Here is a 19,611-nt window from a genome sequence, read left to right as displayed (position 1 = left end):
CTTGAGGAAGAAAAGAACTTACATTTGAAGACCGTTGGCAAAAGTTTTTTCCCCAAGTACAGATCTTGTGGTAGCACGAACTATCGTTCTCGTATGCGTGATTGAACACGACCACTTAGTAACCTTGCTATCCTCGAGGATTAAGAACTGGACTGTGGGATCTAGGTTCTTGGAGAGAAAAACTCAAGAAATTAAGTTTGAGATCGTAAGAGAGTGATCTAGTTCTTGATCAGATCATTAACCAAAACACACGGAAAATCCCTGTGTTTTATAAAGGATGAGGGAAGAGGGAGAGAGGAAGAAACTTCCCACTCTCCACCTCACCACTTTCCCAGCAAAATTGCTGGGAGGTGGTGAGTTTATTAATTATGGTAATTACCATGATTAACGAATATATATATACAATATATATATATATATATTATTTATTTATTTAATAATATTTAATTTAATAAATTAATTAAATAATTAATTAAATTAAACTATTTTAATTTAATTAATAATTAATTAAATCTTAATTAATTAATAATTAATTAAATCTTAATTAATTAATAATTAATTAAATCTTAATTAATTAATTAATTAATTAAACATAATTTAATTAAATCACATTTAATTAAATTAATTAATATTTGAATCATATTCAAATATACATATCCCTCGTAACTTACAATATTCAATGAGTTATCTGGTCATCCTATGAAATAGCAATTTGTTAGTCAGCAGCGTTCCATGTAAAGATTGAATTATTTCGCAGTCACGTCTTATACAAACTCATTGTATAGGATACCCCAATCGTATGTCTCCACCCGAACAACCTGGATCGGGTCATCTGTAACATTTACAAAGTGTGCCGTATCCATAGTGTTGCCAGGATAAGGTACCCAACCTTATCTATATACTATAGATCCTTTAGGTTATTCCCGGGACATTATCCACTTGTATATCAGGGGTATATCAAATATATACCCAATATATATATTGTTCCGGTTACATGATATTAACCTTAGAAGTTTAGTTTATTGGATTTTGGACAATGCAATGCTATGAATTCAACAAAATGATTGAATATAAATTTGTTTTTACATAAATACAAACTACGAATTTAGGGCAACACACCCAACAAAAGAACATAAGGAAATCGAATAGATGAAAAACAAATGAAATAAACTTGAATTAAACAAGAACGAGATATAACAAGGCTAAGGTTTTGAAAAGTACTAAAATAAGAAAGGGAAAAGAATACAACGAAAGTAAACTATCTTCTAAGACTGAAACTGAAGTGAAATGGATGCTAATTGATTGTTTAACAGTTGAGGGAGTCTCAGGCTCCTCTTATGTAGGGCTTCAAGTCGGTTTGAACTCCCCATCAAAATAGGAGGAAAGGGTTGAGATTCTTCCAGCTACACGAATTCGACTTGGACTGGACTAATTTTGTTAAAGCAAATCATATGTGAGATGACTTCCATGCCTTCATAATCAAAACGTTCATTTTGATTAGTAAGCCTAAATAGCTCAAAGCGCATAGTTCCTACAAGGTGGAAATCTGTGAGTTTTTGCCGAGTTTGACCATGTTTTATATCAATTTATCTCAAAACACCTCATTTGTAATTTACCAAAAAATATTCTCCTTCTATCATATTTTAAGAATATGTAAACACTTTTATAAAATATGAAGGAAAAGAGTCACTTTCATAGTCAAACATGCCCCAACAGTAAGCTTTCTACAGTAGAAAGTCAAACTTATTAAGAAGCTTTATGCTCTATTATGAAATTCGTCTTGCGAGTACACTATGATACGCGGTTCGAGATGGTTTGTGATAATGTTTTTGTTATTTAATTCTGATCTCAGCTGAAGAATCAAATTTTGCGTTGGGGGCCTTGGTCCTTTGACAATGGGTTGCTTGTTTTGGTCCCCCCATTGGCATCCGACCGACTGAAGATGGTGGAGTTTAGCCATTGTTCCTTCTAGATTCAAATTCACAATGTTCCTTTCAAGTGCCTGACCCGGGAAATTGCGAGACTGCTATGTGCGACTATGGGACCTGTTACAGAAGTGTCTATTGAGGATACATTCTGTTGGGTTTGTGGTCGCTCCTACATGTTTGGGTACATATTGATATTGTTTTTATTTTAATATTGCTTATTATTAAACTTATCACAAAAATAGATCAATACTAAACTATTTTCAAGAATAATATCTTGAAAATAGTTGGGAGACGACCAATGAGGTGGCAGCTACATGTCTTTTTGACCTGTAAACGCGGCGCTGTGTAAGTGCCATGTTTGATTTTTAAAAAAAAAATCTACAAGTCAGAGACGACAACTTGTGTATTTTTTTTTAATTCACAACATATCGTCTCTTTAGGGGATGACCACCTTTGCATTTTGGCCACCTATTGTAGGTTATCTCTTGGAGACCACTTGTAATTGTTTTTCTTTTTCAAAATCTCTTTACCTATACGTGGCACTCTCAAGATTTTCTTAATATTTTTTAAAATAAAAACTCAAATTAAATTTAACTAAAAAAATCTAAAATTTTAAAACAAACCAAAAAATCTATTTTTAAAAAACAAACTTTAAATTTAATTTAATTATAAAAAAACCTAACAAAATCTTTAAAAAAAAGTATAAAAAAATCGGTTTAAAAAAGAATTTAAATTAAGTTGAAGTATAAAAACAGTATAAAAAATCTAACAAAATCTTAACTAATTGTTATTAAACATTTCAATTTTAAACTAACTTTAATTTTTTAAAAATTAGATCCGATGGTGGTACCTTAGATTCAAGAAAAAAGGTATGCTTGTTCTATGACGTTCTCTGCAACCCAATAGTATTGAGTCATCGATTTCCAACTCGGCAATCACTCACAACTTATTTTTCGTTCACCAATCTCTCATTCATTCGCCCTTTTGATCTCCAGAATGAAAATTTTGGTGAAAATTCATTTTCTACTTATGATATTTAGACTCGAGTTCTAAATCTCCATATTACAATTTTCCATCATCGAGTCATTGTTCTTTACTTTTTTATTAATATTTATGGGGGAGGTATCATTATATTTAATTTTTTTAATGATAAATTTTGATTTAAAATTTGAATGCTTAATTAGTTAATTAATTTATTTTAATATTTTTTTTAAAATAGGTTGTTGGATTTTATCTAAAAAAAATCTTAAAAATAGATATGTTGGTTTATTTTAAGATTTTGTTAGCTAAATTTAATTTGAAATTTTGTTTTTAAAAAATCTTGGGAGTGCCGTATAGGTAAAGAGATATTATACGTGGAGTCGTCTCGTCAACATGTTAGCTGCACCGCATAGGTCGAGACGACCACCTATTTTATTAGAAAAAAAATCTAAGCGCCACGTTCATAGGTCGTAGCTGCCACCCCATAGGTCGTCTCTATCTATTTTCCAAAAATCATTCTTGGAAATAGTTTGGTGAATGATATATTTTTGGAATAAGTTTAATAATAAGTAGTATAAAAAAAGTCCTTATCCGGCATGGTGTGACAACGAGTATTCCAGGGGAATCGATGGTATGTTGCCCCATTCGATACGAGCGACTCCCGAACTTCTGTTGACCAGTGCAACACATAGGGAACGTAGGGAGCTTCCTCCGTCAAGTGTATTGGCATCATATGGTTAGTATGGCGATTTGCTATGGGTGATGGCTTCCATTCGTAAAGAAGTGGCTAGGTGAGTGGATCAAAATCGTCATCCAGGACTTCTGATTCTTGGGGGTTTGATGTGGCACTTTGGCATGATGATCTACGAGCCCCCTTTTCGTATCCCATGCCTTCTTCTCTGGCATCAGCAAGGGGAGGAGCATTGATTGACAATTCAAGTGGGTTGGCAGTTCTGGACATGCTGGATAGTGGGACAATCTCTTCGGGTGTGGCAGGTGGGGGGATGGAACCGTTTCTCAACCTTTGAATTTCCTAGCACAGACTATTTCTCCTGTTGGGCTTTCTATTGGGCTATCTTTGGTCAAGCACTCCAGTGGGACTTGGGCTTGGTGTTTTTGTGACGTTGGGGCAAGGGTTTGTCTCTACTACGCCCTCTACTAATTTAGGTAAGGGATTGTCTCCTCCCCTTGCATCTCGGACTAAAACAAATTAGAAGAGGCATGCCCAAGGCCCACTTATCGATATCTGAAACCAAGCTAAGGTTGATGGTCAAAATCTGGGTAAACGTGCTCTCTCCCCTTCAAAGGTGCAGCTTCTTTCTTAGATCGGAAAGAAAAATAAAAAGACGATGGACACACCCACCAGTGCTCATGATGATACTTCTACTATGTTCTCATCGACGCCGGCTGAGATTTTTTAGCCCCACCGGTTACCATGATCTTTTTTGGAATTCTCGGGGTCTAGGGTCCCTCGGGCATTCTGGTGACTGCACAAGTGGGTGCATTTCAAACAACCTCACATTGTGCTCCTTTCTGAGACACGAGCTATGACAAGTATAATGGAATCTTTGTAGCGTTAGTTGAATTTTGGTAATTGTTTTAGTGTTGATTGCGTAGGGGCACTGGTGGGCTGACTCTGTTATTGTCTTCTGAGTCTTAGCCTTCTTTCTTTCTCCAAAAATCATATTGATAGTTTAGTTGATTGACAGAGTCTTCAGTCGCGGTTTACGAGGTTTTATAGATATCTGAAGATTGAGCTAAAACATTTATCGTGGTCCTTATTGCGGCAACTTCGAGGAAGTGATGCTTCGCCTTGACTTGTTGGAGGCGATTTTAACAAAATATTGAGCAAGAAGGAGAAACGTGGTGGAGGCTTCGTGCAGATCGTGAAATTTTTGCTTTTTGCCGAGGAGTGGATGATTGTGGATTAATGGACTTGGGCTTTAGCGGGTCCATTTATACATGGGTTAATCGACGTCCGAGCTCGGCCGCTATACAGGAAAGGCTGTATTGGGTCCTTAGCAATTTGGCGTTGCAAACTTTATTTCTGGTTCATTCAATTGACCACCTAGATTTTTGTAAATCTGACCACCACCCTATTGATCTAATTTTTCCTAGCAGGTTACTCTTCGCAGGTCTTCTAGGTCTTGTATCCTACAGTTTGGATATTTGGCTACATCATTCTGACTGTGTAGCTCCCCCAAATTTCTAACAACTTAAATAGGGCACTGTTACAGCGTCATCGCGACATGGAGCAATCGACGTCATCTCTTGAAAGGTCTCGTTTGAGATAAGGGTTTGGAGTCGCCACCAACCATCTATAAAGTGTGATTGGTCACCTATTTAAAAAAACTTGGTCCGTTAAAAATAGATTTTTGGTTCAAAAGTCGATTAAGCCTAGAGAAGGTGTTAGCACTTTACGACACCCACTCAAAAACAGTTACCAAATATTGTCAGAAATAATCCTGAACTAATAATTATGAGTGGCACGAAAGCCATTAGGAAATTTTATCACCTCGAGAATATTGGAAGATTTAAATTTCCGTCATTGGAGTTTTTGAAATAATTATTTAGTAAAAAATGATAAATAACAAAATGATTTTTATTTTAAGTCATACAAGGGCTTGAACTTGCATAATGGATGTTAACACCTAAGTCCTTTGCGACCATTTCGACACCTTTAGGTTCAATCTAAATTTCTTTTTAAAAAACATAATTTTTTATTTTCAAACTTTGTTTTAAAAAAAACCTATCTAAACGAAATCTTTTATTTTAAAAATCAAATCTTTTTATTACTTTGAAATTTGAAATTATTTTATCTTAAAACAAAATTTATTAAAAAAAATTATGTAAAAACAAAGTCTTATTTCCTTTTAAAACCTTCCATTTACTTTTCTAAACAAAAAAATTTACTTTTCCTATAAAGATTTTTTTTTCATTTTTAAAACTTTACTAACTTAAAAGACATTTATTTTAAATTAAAACAAAATAATTTACTCAAAAAGAAACTTATTGAAAAAAGATATTTTATTTTAAGATAAAACTTTTTACTTATTTGCACTTTAAAAATATTGTTTAAAACATAAAACAAAATCTTTTAAAAACTCACATTTATCTTTTTATTTTAAAATAAAAAAACTTATTTTATCAAAATCTTTTATTTTCTTCCCTTTAAAAAAAATTTGTCATTTTTACTAAAAAAAACTTTTTCTTTATTGACAAGAACTTTACAATGTTTTTTCGTTATTTAAAAAAAAAAAAACTTTCATCTTCAAAATATTTTTTTTATTTAAAAAGGTTTCCTTCTAAAACCTTGTCTCTTCTTCTTTTTTTTAAGAGAATATTTTTGTTCAAACAAAGTATCATTCTTTCTCTTTTCAAACCTCACATTTCTTCAACTTGGTGATTATGATAGAGGGATCTATGGAAATCGTCGAAGTGCCTGTTCTCGTGGAGGTGCAGATATGGGTTTGTCATCGAATTGCTGCTGCTCACAGGTTCAGATCTGGACGGGTTTGTCGCCGAAGTGTCACTGTTCATGGGTTTAGATCTGGACAGGTATATCGCTGGCTCATTGTTCGTGCTGCTGCCGTGGGATCGCCAGACCTGCTCGTGCTGCTACCTTGGGGGTCAGACTTGCTCGTGCTACTATCGTGCGATCGCCGGTCTCGCTCGTGTCGATACTATCGTGGGCTTGCCGTTGGTTTGCTGATGTCGGGTTATGGTAGAAATACTACCAAATTTGTTCGACCTCGAAGCCAGAGTTCGTGGACCATGAAAAAACGACATCGGATTTGTTGCACCGCTGGTCTCTGTCGAAAATTGTGATGCCGTCGGAATCCTCACTAGATCTGGTCGCCGGTGGTTGTTGGAGGATGTTGGGGTCGTGCTGCTGCAAGTCGTCATGTCATTTGTGCTCGCCGGAGTGGTTGAGGAAGATTGAGAATATGGTGATGGTTAGAATAAAGTAGAAGAAGTAAAAGATGACGGAGAGGTGAAGAGAGAGAATCAAATAAAATAAAGGAGAAAATAAAAGGAAAAAGGTTATGATGGTAGGGTTGTTAGAGAGAGAAATAATAATTAAAAAAAAAAACAAGAAAAGTGGCTTGGGTTTTGGGCAGTGAAGAATAAGAGGGAAAGATATTGGTTTTTTTTTACTCTTACTTCTCCACAGCTTTCTTCTATGTAGGGGTGAAAGGAATCGAACCGAACAGAAAAATTGACCTGGACCGAATTGGTTCGGTTCGGTTTAAATAATATTTCCATGCAGGTTAGACCGAACTTAAACGTTGCTTTTAAACCCTAGTCTCTTATTTTGTAACCTATTTGTGTTGTCCCTCACCTCCTTCAGTTCGCGAGTCTACGACCCTCCCCTTGGCTCTCTCTCTCTCTTTCTGTGATCATCTCCAGCGACAACGACCATCTCCGGCAGCAGCGACCATGTCCAGCAGCGGCGACGTTCTCTGTGAATGACCCTTCGTCTCGATTCAACTCTCACCTCGTCGAAGCTCTTCATCCGTGGTAGGTCTTGTATACAAACCCATGTTCTTCTCCTGTTCTTGCATTTCTTCTATCAAAACCTCAAATCCCAAACTCTTCAAAAACCCATCAACTTCCCTCTGATTTAGGTAAAAATCAGCCATTAGAGGCTGATGTTGGGTTTTTGCTGATTTATTGCTTTTTTGATGAAATAGGCATTTTCACTTCTCTCTCTCTGATCTTGTTTCCATGGCAATGTACTGATTGTTTCTCTAAACTTCGATTTCTGGAGATGGGTTTGCGCGTAATGCTCTTTTTACTAAATTTTGGAGGTTGTTTCGTTCATTATGAATATGAGTTTCTGGATGAAATGGGTCTTTCTATGTTCCTGATTTCTTCCACAGATCTATGATGCTTGGCCACACTCTGTTGATCTGGTTTTAATGGACATTGTTGTTTGGGCTTGAAGTTTAGGATTTATGTCTTTTACTTCTTTGTTTGGGCCGATTATGCTATGTTCTCTTGTTGAGTGTTTTTTTGTGCAGTTCAAGTTTATGATACCCAATTACATAACTTCACTCATCTGTATTCATGTATACATAACTTTTGAAGATTTGGATGTGGGTGTAACCAAATGGTGTCCCACCCCCACTCTAACACCATTTCTTGTTAGTAATGTGTATCAATGTGTATCAATGTGTAACAATTACCATTTCATTCTAGTTATTGCAAATTGCTACAAGAAATTGAATCATAAAGCAGGGAAGGAAGCTTGAGCACCAAAGATCTTGATTCTTTGGTTTCTGTTTTATAATTATCTGGTGGAAGGTTGGGAGAAAGTAGACCTTTGAAAGCAAATCAATTTTTCTAAAAAGTCTATATCTAGCCTTGAAGCAATGGGTTAGATTCCAATTTCTAACATTTCATTGCTTTTGCTTCGAACTTGTTTATTTTGATGTTTCATTTACTTTGGATGTTTACTCGATGAGATTCGATGATGTTGATGTGCATTTTCTTGAGGAAACGTAGAGAACTAATGATTTTGTTTTTAGTTTGAGCTTAATGATTCCATTACTGATGTGCATTTTCTGAGTTTAATGAGTTAATGATTATGTTCTTAGTTTTTTAGTTGAGTTTCTTGAACTTTTTTATTTGTGTTTTTTAAAAGGTCTAATTTTATCTTATTAATTCACAAGATGACTTCATCTGAGTTTTCTAAAACTAAGTCATTCTAGTCAAAGTGTTCCACTAGTTGAACTTGACAACTCTAACCTTGCTGCCAGTAGTAGAGCAAGATTGCATGGTAAAAGAAAACGCTCTAAAGGTTTAGATGTATGGGAACATTTTGTTAGGGTAGAGGGATGCAATCTTGAATTTCCTAGGGCTGCTTATAAATATTGTGGGACTACATATGCATGTGATTCTAAAAGAAATGGGACAACAAATTTGAAAAAGCACCCAGAGAAATGTAAGAAATATATCGAGGATTATGTTGAAGGAGGAGGGGATTCTGAGACTAATTTGGTAGCTACATCGTTTACTCAAAAGAATTGTAGAACGATGCTTGCTTGTACGGTCATATTGGATGAATTGCCTTTTAAGATTGTTGAAAAGCGAAGGATTTCATAAATTTTGCTAGGCATTGAATCCTAAATTTGTAATTCCATCCCGAATAACTGTTGCAAAGGATTATTTTCAACTGTACATGATTGAAAAAAAGAAGTTGAAAAGTGCTCTAAGTAGAAGTGGTCAACGAGTTTGTTTAACGACTGATACTTGGACTTCAAGTCAAAATATCAACTATATGGTTATAACAACTCATTTCATTGATGGTGATTGGAATTTACACAAAAAAAATTAAAACTTTTGTCAAATAGCTAATCACAAAGGAGATACAATAGGAAGAGCAATTGAAAAATGCTTGCAAAGTTGGGACATTGACAAAATTTTTACTGTGACTATTGATAATGCTAACTCAAATGATGGAGCAATGACTTATTTGATTAGAAAGCTAAAGGAAAGAAACACATTGGTATTAGATGGTGAATTTCTCCATGTTAGGTGTTGTGCTCATATCCTGAATTTGATCATCGGTGATGCTTTAAAAGATTTACATCTTTATATCATTCGTATTAGAAATGTTGTAAAGTATGTTAGGTCATCTCCATCAAGATTGCAAATATTTAAAGACTTTGCTAAAGAATATAACATTTCAACAAAAAGTTGTCTGACTATGGATGTCCCAACACGATGGAATTCAACATTCGCTATGTTAGATGGAGCAATTAAGTTCCAAAAGACTCTCGAAAGATTAAAGGATCATGACTCAAATTACATTGCAGAAGGTGACACACCTACTAATGAAGATTGGGATAATGCTAGAGTATTTGTAGGGTTCTTGAAAATATTTTTAAATGTTACCCTAAAATTTTCTGCATCAATGTCTGTGACTTCGAACATATTTTTTCATGAAATGTGTTTGGTTCAGGAAACAATTCGTGAATACTCTTTGTATGAAAATGACTTGTTGAGTAAAATGACATCAAGCGTGCAAGAAAAATTTAACAAGTACTGGGGTGTAACTACAAGTGAGAAGATGAACTTATTGTCATATGTTGTAGTTGTTCTTGACCCTAGGTATAAGTTAAATTACGTGAGTTATTGCTTTCATGAATTTTTGGAGCATGAAAATGCAATTTTGTGGACGAATAAGGTTGAAGCAGCATTACGTCGATTGTGTATACAAGAATGTCAATGCCAAAGGAACACCTCTCTCAAACACAATCATCCACACCCATAGAGGTATCGACTTGTCAAAGTGAAATACCATCTATCTCTTCTAGTGCATTCGGTGAAATTGGAATTTATAAGGTACGTGCTGTTGTTCATGATATATATAAACAAAGTAAGAAAAAAGATTCAGATGATGGAAAAACAGAGGTGACTCGTTATCTAGATGAGGCTTGTGCTGAAGATGATGATTTTGATTTATTAAACTGGTGGAAGATAAATTCTAGTCGATACAAGATTATTAGCCAAGTAGCTAGGGATATCTACAACATTCCTATATCTACTGTTCCATCCGAGTCAGCTTTTAGTACTGGAGGACGGGTGTTAGATTCTTTTAGGAGTTCATTAACTCCTCAAACTACAGATGCACTCATTTGTGCACAAAATTGGCTTCAATCAAAACCTCTAGATGATATGAGTGAAGAAATTGATGGAGCAGAAGAAATTGACGAAGGTAAGAAGTAATGTCATTATAATACTTATTTGAAAATTTGTTTATGGTATTATAAATCTTGATGAACTAATTGTTTTTGTTTCTTATTTAGAATACTCAAGCATACGTAAGGAGATGGAAGCTGCCTTTGAAAACTCGAAATTTAATTTTGTGGTTCTAACTTCTACTCTAAAAATATCGTTTCTAAAAATATGGTTCATCTCTATTTCATTTACATGACGTATCGAAATGATATTAAAACTATCTATGAGTTGTCTATGATTTTATTTTATGTAAAATATTAATTAATAATTCTTGTTTCTTTTGTGGAGTTTTGAAGTCTAGTGGAGGAATTGGAGTCTTGATGATGGAAATCAAGATTCAGCCAATGACAGTTGACTTGAAAAGATTTAGTATTTTTTGTTAGAATTTTGTAAATGTCAATATTGGAATGTTTGATTAGTTAAAATGATACTTGGAATTTCTAGGCATTACTTTTAAGCTTCAAAAGTACATGAGAACGTTCACTTTCACCTCTCAATGCAAAAGTTGAGGCGATCACAAATCCATAATTCTTTTTTACTTAATAGAAGAGATAGTGGCTTGTAAGTAAGGAATTAAGAAAAAAACGGTCTAAACCGAATCGGCTCATGTCGGTTTGGTTCGGTATTCGTCTCTGTTGACCCGAACCGATTTTGGTTTTCCACTCCCTACCCAAAAACCGAACCGAACCGGAATATTTACACCGCTACTTCTATGTAGTTCTTGAACTGTTGCACCAACCCCTACCAAGCATAGCTAAGACATCAACGACTTTGCAACATATTGGCCCTTTTCCTTTCATCTCAAGGCCCTAATACTTACCTTCCTTTAAGACTCATCGAATCAACTCTCAACCATTTACCTAAAGCATTGATACTCATCTTTTTCCAAAGTTTGGCGCATCGACCCCCAACCATTTACCCAAAGCCTCGATACCCAATTAGTGACATATCAGTCCTTTGGCCTTGATACTTACTCATTCACTTCATAACATAACCAAACTCTCACAAGAGCCCTATTACATGCTTTCTAAGCCATGACCTATGCAGCATTCAGCTCACAAATAATACAGCATGTTTGCAAAAAAATTAACAAACATGCTATCAACTAAATGATATGTCTAATATGCTTTCATAATAGAACAATTTTCACAATCATTTTAGTATGTTTTTATGAACACAACTATACAAGAATATAACTAACAATGATCCAAAAACACATCCAACACACCCACTGTTTTCACAATAGTCAGGACACAACCAACTCACAATATATCAATAGCAATATGTATAAAGTAAAACCAACTGCAAACAATCATGCAACAACACTCATAAGCACACAAGCAAACAATCAGTTCATAGCAACATACAACAAACAATCCCCTCAAGAAGAATTACTTACAAATAAGTCCTAACGCTCCTAAGCTTCACCAAAAGGGTCATAAACCAAAAGTGACCAAGCCTTGGTTAGAAATCACTTTAATCAAATCGAAATTCAATTTAGGTGAGTCGTTACCTATAAACTTAGGCCAAAACAACTTGGATTAAGAGTGGATCGATATCGAAGGAGTCTGATACCACAAAAATAAGAATGGAAAGGCTCCAACTTGCTGGTCCTACACTGAAAGGCGATCGGTAACACTGATTTGGATCCCAATAAGGGTGGGCCAGTGCCAAATCAATGCTGAAGTGGGTAGGTATCATGAATCAAGCTTCGATTGGGTGTGGGTAAATGTCGAAAGTCATTGGAACGGATAAATCATCACATGTCAGGACTGCGCAACACAGATCGGGTGTAGAGACACCGAATATGAGTTGTTCATGGTCGCCGACGTGGTAACGTTGAGGGTCACTACAAAACGACGTCGGAAAAGGCCGCGATGGTTTCTAGTTGTCGTGAGTTTGCGACTGCAGTAGAACCGATCGCGAGGGTGGAGCGTCACCAGAGACTTATTACTGAAAGAGGAGCAGCACCATAGATCTGACTTGGGCTACAGTGGAATGGCGGCGTAGATCGCGAAACGTTGACTCGTGCTGCTGCTGCTGTCGAAGACCACCAGAAGCATCGCGCCATTGGGGAGAAACTGCAGGGAGGAGACCGCGTTGCTACTACTACGGAACGTTGTTGTTGTCTGAGGCAACGACGGAGGGAGAAGAAGAAGAGGGGTGAGAGTGGCAGCTAGAACAAAAGAGAAGATGAAGAAGGAAAACTAGGGTTTGCTTTCTTTTTATTTTCCTTTTTGTTCTTCCTTTTCTTTTCTTTTTACCAAAAAGAAACATGATGTCACCAAAGAGATTTTGGTCTCATAGATAGAGAAGGAAAATATTATTTTTTTTAACAAATGAAAAACCAATTTTAAAATAGATTTGGAAAAATATTAAAAGATAGATTAACTCAATTTAAACCCCAAGAATAAAATCCAAAACGGAAAATTAAATTTCCAAAAGTTTAAATTAAGATTTAATTTAAAATCTCTTTCCATAATTCAAAAACTTAATTTATCTTATTCTAACGAAATTAAACTTAAATTCTAATTTACCAAAAATTAGAATTTTAAAAGAAAAAAAAGCTCAAAGAATTTAATTTATCCAAAAATGTAGAAATCCAAAAGTATAATTTAAACCTTAAAATAAAATATCCTGAAAGCTTGGGATATTACAGACTGTGTCTTGGTGGTGGCTCGTGGTTGGGCAATGTCTATAGTAGCATCAGATTCGCCTGATATTGCGTAACGTACTCGTAACTGTATTCAGAATTTGTGGGCGTTGGGTCGTGCTAAAGTCGGGTTATACAACTAAAATTAGATGCAACAGCTTAGATCCAAGATGCTATAGCCAATCTCCCTTTCCAACCCACAGTTGAACTCTCTTTTTGCTGCTGAGCCCTATATAGTGGTTGCGGTGGGTGGACCGCAACACGCGTTGGTTCCATTCTCAAGCCTCTCTTTGTCGGGAAAAAAAAAACTGTATTTTGGGTCCGGCCGATTCGATGGGGACGGATGTGTGTGTTCTTCGAAGAATAGTAGTGGCATTTATTAAAATAAAACGCTAGAAGGAGGGCTTGAACCTCCGACCTTGTGGTTAACAGCCACACGCTCTAACCAACTGAGCTATTCCAGCTTGATTTGAAATAATGGACTGTGGCTATAAATTATCTTAAAGTTCCCTCTATCACACGTGAAACATCTCCTTACTTTATACCAAATTGGAAATCATACATGAATCTAGTTTCTTACAAAATGACTTAAGTTTAATCTACATATCTCACACTTCCAAAAATAGTAATAATAAATATAAATATAAAAATTTCCCATGATCTTCCAAAGTTTGATAACCACTCTCTCAATTTTGTTTGACATAGTTTTGACTTAATTTTAAGACAAATTTCTAGAGAAAAATAAACAAAAAAGAACCAAAATAATTATAAAAGGGGCTTAAATTTTCAATTTTACCTATGTTGATATTAATTTGTTGTTGTTTCCTTCATTAGTAGAGTGATATTTAAGAAAGATATTTAGGGTTTAGTGGTCATAGCTTAAAGTTAATCATTGAAAGGTTGATTGGCCTAATTTATTATTTAGGGATGATTTTTGAACTAATTTTCATAGGTTAAAAAAATAAGTTTTATTTTTTTTAGTGTAACAAATGGGGGCAAGAGATTTGAACTCATGACTTCTCGATCAGAAAAATGTGTCAATTATCGTTGAGCTAAGCTCATATTGGCATTCAAATATAAGATTAAACTTACAAAATTACTATAAATAGATACAAAATTATCATTATTTGAATCTTTTTAATTATAAGTGTTTATGCAAAGATGTGCACAACAGTGTGTTCCTGACTGTAGCTCGAACTCGGCCTCCGTACCGACCTGAACCTTTGGGCGGACCTGCACAAAAAGGTGAGCACTCCGACGATCAAGTCAGTATAGGTCGGATTCCAAGTTTAGTTCGAAGCCAGAAATCCTCGTACCTGACCGGGGAGTGAGGTCCTCTACTTATGGGTGATGGTCCCGCTAATCTCGCGACGGTTACACTCGGTAATCTAGGGACCATCGGTTACACCCGGTGATCTCGAGACTGACGGTTACGCCCGATAATCACGCCGTGGACAATTGCTCACGTCGGCCTCTACCGAGCTCCCGGTAGGTCAGACCTGGGCCAGGTTCACCTCGGCCCTCAAGCTTAAGCTTTCGTCGGCGTTGGTGGCAGCCATCTCGGCTATCCGAGCTGGGCATGACTCGTGGGCCATCTTGGAGTACCAATAGGGGTCTTCCACGTGTCCAGGGTATTTTCATCCCCAAACATTGGCCCCCTCTCTGTCTGGTCCGATCTCGACCTGGCAGAGAAGTTCACTCGACTTGCTTTGGACACGTGGCGACTTCCTATTCGTGGGAAAATACAACCGTCGCGGAAGATTTATCGTCGGAATATTCAAATATTCCGACGCTTCGGATCTCAGAGAAGATCCTAGCCGCTCGTTGATTACACGTGTACGGTGGGGAAATTCCTCCGACGGGCTATAAATGCCCCCAATCCTTCAGTTCATACCTTACGTTCCTTGAATTCTTGGAGTTCGATCTGAAGGCAGCTCCAACCCTTGGTAGGTCGGTCTCTTCCCTCTTTCTTTCGAACGTAATTACCATGTCGTCCTCTATTAGTAGCAACCTAGGATCCGAGTTAGCTCGTAGGTTAGAGTCCGAGCTCGAGGAGATAGAAAACTTTAGAATCTCCGATGACGGGGAGGATAGTGACGCCTCCACTTCAGGTTAGGGCTTGGAATACCTTTCTAGGATACCTGAGCACTACCTCGGATCCCTTCGTAGGGGGTTCGCTATCCCTGAGAACATCCTCCTCAGGCTTCCGAAGGAGGGGGAGAGAGCTGACAATCCTCCAGAGGGATGGGTCACTCTCTACTTCAAAATGTTTGAGTACGGCCTCAGACTTCCCCTTCACCCCTTTGTCCAAGAATTTGTCTTCCGGACTGGGTTAGCTCCGGCTCAAGTGGCCCCCAATGGGTGGGGTGTCATTTTCGCTCTGGCCATCCTCTTTTGGCTACGAGCTCGGGATAGTGAGGAGGCCGAGCTGTTGGACGTAGACCAGCTCCTCGTGTGCTTCGAGGCAAAGAGGATAGCTAAGAAGCCTGGTCGGTTCTATATGTGCGCAAGGAAAGGCGCAGGCGGCATAGTTAAAGGGCCGACCTCCATCAAGGGATGGGTGAGGAAGTGGTTCTACGCTTCCGGGGAATGGCTCGCGAAGGACGAGTCAGGTCGTTCCTTCTTTGACGTCCCCACTAGGTTTGGGAACCTAGGTACGAAATAGCTCTTACTTTTCGTAATTTTCTTCTGTCATTCAGGTCTAACTCGGATTTTGTCTTCGTGCAGTTTCAATCCGACCAGTCCCTGAGCTTACGCAAGCCTCCTTCGATACGCTGAAATACTACAAGGAGCGCTTTCCGAGGGGTAGGAAGGTCGGAACCCTAGTGACTGACGAACTGCTGCTCGAGTCCGGGCTACTAGATTACAACCCCGCAGTTCGTCCCATCGAATCCTCAAGGCCGAACTCCGAACTTGGTATGCCGAGCTTGCCTCCCCCCTTTTTCCTCTAACCTTGTGTTGACCCTTATCTTTATTTCGCAGCCATGGTTTGCGGATTTGCAAGCGGCGTGAAGCGCAAGTCTAAGGGCCGAGCCCATGCTCTTGAAGCCGCCCAGAGTTCGAAACCTGCCACCCCTGCCGTGGTAGGGCCTGCCTCGAAAGATCCAGCCCCGGTGATCGAGCTGGAGTCTTCTGGGGGTCCCTCGAGGGAGAAGCGCCCCAGGGATCAGACCGAGGCGGTGGACGTCCCGCCTTTGGACGAGGAGGCGAGGGAGGAAGCCCCTCCGAAGCGAAGAAGGAAGAAAAAGAAGGCGATCTCCCCCTCGGAGGTCGGAGCTTGCCGGGTCTTGCCTGCAAGTTTTGCAGATCGGGTGGACGATCCTGCGGCCAGGATGGGCGGGACGTCCGACGTGACGGCACGGTTCAGAATTGAGCCGTCAAGTTCCGGGGTGAGGGACCAGGTGTCCCGCATCTCAGCTGCAAGTTTGGACCGCTGCCTGAGGAGGGCGTCCAAATTTGTGAGCGCCCCTGTGTCCGTTCTGCAGAGGAACATCGACTACGCCGCCGAGGTCAGACTAGTGCCCAATTTTTGCTTGATTTCGCCCAACAGGCTGTTCGATCTAACTTTTCCCTTGTACCATTTCGCAGGCGTTCGTTGCTTCCATTCAATCGGCTCTGGCTGTCAAGGCCGAGCTGGATGGGAGGGAAGTTCTGGCAGCGAGGGAGAAAGAGGAGTTCTCCGCTGCCTTGGAGGCTGCTTCCTCCACCATGAAGGATGAGCTGCTGAAAGCTCACTCTGAGGTGGAGACTTTGAAGGCCGAGGTGGAGTCTCAGGTCGAGCTGCTGAGGAAGGAAGAGGACAGGCGCAAGGCCCAACTCCGAGCTGCCCACGCTATTACCAGGGGCCTGGAGAGGGAGAAGTTCCAGCTCCTGAAGGAAAAGGACGACATGCTCCAGGCGCTCGAAGCGAAAGATAAGGAGCTGGAGCATGCGACTGCCGAGCTGGAGACGGCGAAGGAGCGCCTCAACAATGGAGTCCTACTGGAGGAAGCGTTTAGGCAACATCCTGACTTCGATGGATTTGCCAAAGATTTCTCCGACGCGGGCTTCAAGTTCCTCATGAAGGGCATTGCTTCCGACATGCCCGACCTTCAGATCGATCTCAGCGGTCTGAAAAGGAGGTCTGCCGAGAAGTGGGCGTCTGGTCCTGGCGGCACCCCTGGCCCCCAAGCATTGGTGGATCAGTATGTCAGGGATCTGGACTCTGACTACTCCGATCCCGAAGAGGACCAGGTCGGCTCTCCTCAGGAGGGCGCTCCCCCAGCAGGCTCTTAGGCGACCCCCCTTTTCTTCTTCCTTTTTTTTTTGTAAGTGTCAGGGCAGAGCTGCAAGGTCTATAAGCCTTGGCTCTGCTCTTCATTTAATAAAGAGACTCCCATTGGCTTCCACTTTGTTGTTGGCAACCGTTTTTCTTTGCTTCTCCTTTGAACTGCAGCTAACGTCACCTCGCACCTCCTACTTTTGAAGTCGCGCTTTTAATTAACATAATTTGAAAGTTTGAGTTTGAATCTCTTAATATTCAATACATTGCACCAACTCTGGAGTTTTAACATTTCACTCTTAATTGAAAAAAGGTAAAAAGGCTAAAATCCTAAGTCCGTAGCTATTCTTCATACTGTTCCTCGTACCCCCAAGTTCGGAGGCTCGATCATTTTGAACTTTCCACATCGCCCCCTTTGCCTTGAATGTTTTGAATTTTAAGTTCGTCAGTGGTTTTGACATCGCACCTCGTACCCTTAGGCTTCGAAGGATTGAATTTGAACCAACTGCTGGAATGCGATCGCGTGAGAGTCCGTGTCCCCCATTGAATTTCTTGTCGAACTCGGAAGCATGAAATTAAATCATCACGTTTATTCCGATCATACTTCCTTTGGAACAGCCTTTACAGGTGCATTGAAAATCCTTTTGTCATTTCAAGGGTAATAACGCTTCAGGTGCTCCGCGTTCCACGGGTGCGCGAGGACGTCTCCTTTCAGATCGGCCAATATGTACGTCCCAGGTCGGACTATGCCCTTGATCTCAAACGGGCCCTCCCAGGCCGGGTCAAGGGCACCCACATGCGTTTGGACCCTCCTTAAGACCAGATGTCCGACCTGAAAGCCCCGAGGTCGGACGCGGGCATTGTAATGTCTGGCCATTCTGCCCTGATATTCCGCCAGGCGTAGCTGGGCCATTGCTCTTCTTTCTTCCAACAAGTCGAGGTTGAGGAGCAGCCCATCCTCGTTCGTCGTAGGCTCATAATGCTCTACTCTGTCAGATGGCATGCCGATCTCAACCGGGACTACAGCTTCGGAGCCGAAGGCCAGGGAGAACGGGGTCTCACCCGTCGACTCTCGTTGGGTGGTCCGGTACTACCATAGAACCTCTGGTAGCTCCTCGGCCCACCTGCCTTTCTTGGAGTCCAGTCTAAGTTTGATGCCTCGCTTGATGATCTTGTTGACCGCCTCCACCTGCCCATTTGCTTGCGGATGTGCGGGGGACGAGCTGAGATGACTTATGCCAAGTTTGCTGCAAAGGTCTTTGAACTTGGCGTTGTCAAACGGCTTCCCATTATCTGTCACTATGGCCTGCGGTATACCAAAGCGACATATGATATTCGTCCATACGAAGGACGTGACCCTGGATTACGTTATGTGGGAGAGCGCCTCGGCCTCGGCCCACTTGGTGAAGTAATCCACAGCAACCACAGCGAACTTGGTCTGGCCCTTGCCCAAGGGGAAAAGACCAATGATATCTACCCCCCACTGCGCGAATGGCCATGGGGCCGAGATGGGGGTGAGTAGCTCGGGAGGTTGGTGGATTATGGTTCCGTAGCGCTGGCAATTGTCGCAAGTTCTAACGAACTTCTTGGCGTCCTGGCTGAGGGTCGGCCAATAGTATCCTTGCCGGATCACTTTGGCTGACAGCGACCGGGCGCCTGAGTGATTGCCGCACACTCTTTCGTGGATCTCTCTGAGGACGTACAGGCCCTCTTCTGGGGTTAGGCATTTCAATAGAGGCAGGGAAAAGCCGCGTCGGTACAATGCACCATCTCGGACCACGAACCGAGCTGCCCGCCTTGCCAAGTGCGCTCCTTGGGATCTTGTGGTGAGTTGCCCTCAATGAAGTGCACGATCGGGTCCATCCATGAGGATTCTGGAGCGCCGATCTCCATCAGATCTGGCTCCGAGATCGAAGGATTATCTAGGATCTCGACGGGGACCGACCTGGCGAGGTCGGTCTCGTACGCCGATGCTAACTTGGCCAAGGCGTCAACATTAGAATTTTCTGCTCGCGGAATCCGGCTTACCTCGTAAGTTCGAA

The 19,611-nt window shown here is 40.0% G+C and overlaps 2 protein-coding genes and 1 non-coding gene across 6 annotated transcripts; 2 read left to right on the top strand and 1 right to left on the bottom strand.

The window, feature by feature from the left end:
- The first annotated feature begins 6,235 nt into the window (after nucleotides 1-6,235).
- Nucleotides 6,236-11,176, top strand: LOC111025523 (uncharacterized). 4 transcript variants are annotated; one of them, XM_088118010.1, is made up of 3 exons: nucleotides 6,236-7,179; nucleotides 7,261-10,632; nucleotides 10,724-11,176. In XM_088118010.1, exons 2-3 carry the CDS (start codon nucleotides 10,137-10,139, stop codon nucleotides 10,849-10,851), a joined length of 624 nt encoding a protein of 207 aa, XP_087974136.1. In that variant the 5' UTR covers nucleotides 6,236-7,179; nucleotides 7,261-10,136; the 3' UTR covers nucleotides 10,852-11,176. The 4 variants fall into 4 exon arrangements, with proteins under 4 accessions (XP_087974136.1, XP_087974138.1, XP_087974137.1 ...); XM_088118012.1 differs by having other exon boundaries at nucleotides 6,236-7,430; nucleotides 8,112-10,632; XM_088118011.1 differs by having other exon boundaries at nucleotides 6,236-7,430; nucleotides 7,604-10,632.
- A 2,522-nt stretch (nucleotides 11,177-13,698) lies between these two features.
- On the bottom strand, nucleotides 13,699-13,772 carry TRNAN-GUU (transfer RNA asparagine (anticodon GUU)). The gene has a single exon. It is a non-coding gene; the product is annotated as a tRNA-Asn (tRNA).
- Nucleotides 13,773-14,171: 399 nt separating this feature from the next.
- Nucleotides 14,172-17,696, top strand: LOC148208936 (uncharacterized). The gene is made up of 2 exons (XM_088117990.1): nucleotides 14,172-16,817; nucleotides 16,897-17,696. The coding sequence occupies exons 1-2, from the start codon at nucleotides 16,293-16,295 to the stop codon at nucleotides 17,581-17,583; spliced, it is 1,212 nt and encodes a 403-aa protein (XP_087974116.1). The 5' UTR covers nucleotides 14,172-16,292; the 3' UTR covers nucleotides 17,584-17,696.
- The last annotated feature ends 1,915 nt before the right edge of the window (nucleotides 17,697-19,611 follow it).

This window comes from Momordica charantia (genome assembly GCF_013281855.1).
Source record: "Momordica charantia cultivar OHB3-1 chromosome 9 unlocalized genomic scaffold, Mcharantia_2.0 BLBB01000009.1, whole genome shotgun sequence".
NCBI lineage: Eukaryota > Viridiplantae > Streptophyta > Magnoliopsida > Cucurbitales > Cucurbitaceae > Momordica > Momordica charantia.
The sequence above is the reverse complement of the archived record's forward strand: the minus strand, read 5'-3'. Positions and strand labels throughout refer to the sequence as shown.

Coding starts and splice junctions, on each gene's coding strand:
- LOC111025523 (XM_088118010.1), top strand. CDS start 10,137: ATGTCAATGCCAAAGGAACACCTCTCTCAAACACAATCATCCACACCC. Junction 10,633..10,723: donor AGCAGAAGAAATTGACGAAG/GTAAGAAGTAAT, acceptor TTTCTTATTTAG/AATACTCAAGCATACGTAAG.
- LOC148208936 (XM_088117990.1), top strand. CDS start 16,293: ATGGTTTGCGGATTTGCAAGCGGCGTGAAGCGCAAGTCTAAGGGCCGA. Junction 16,818..16,896: donor ACATCGACTACGCCGCCGAG/GTCAGACTAGTG, acceptor ACCATTTCGCAG/GCGTTCGTTGCTTCCATTCA.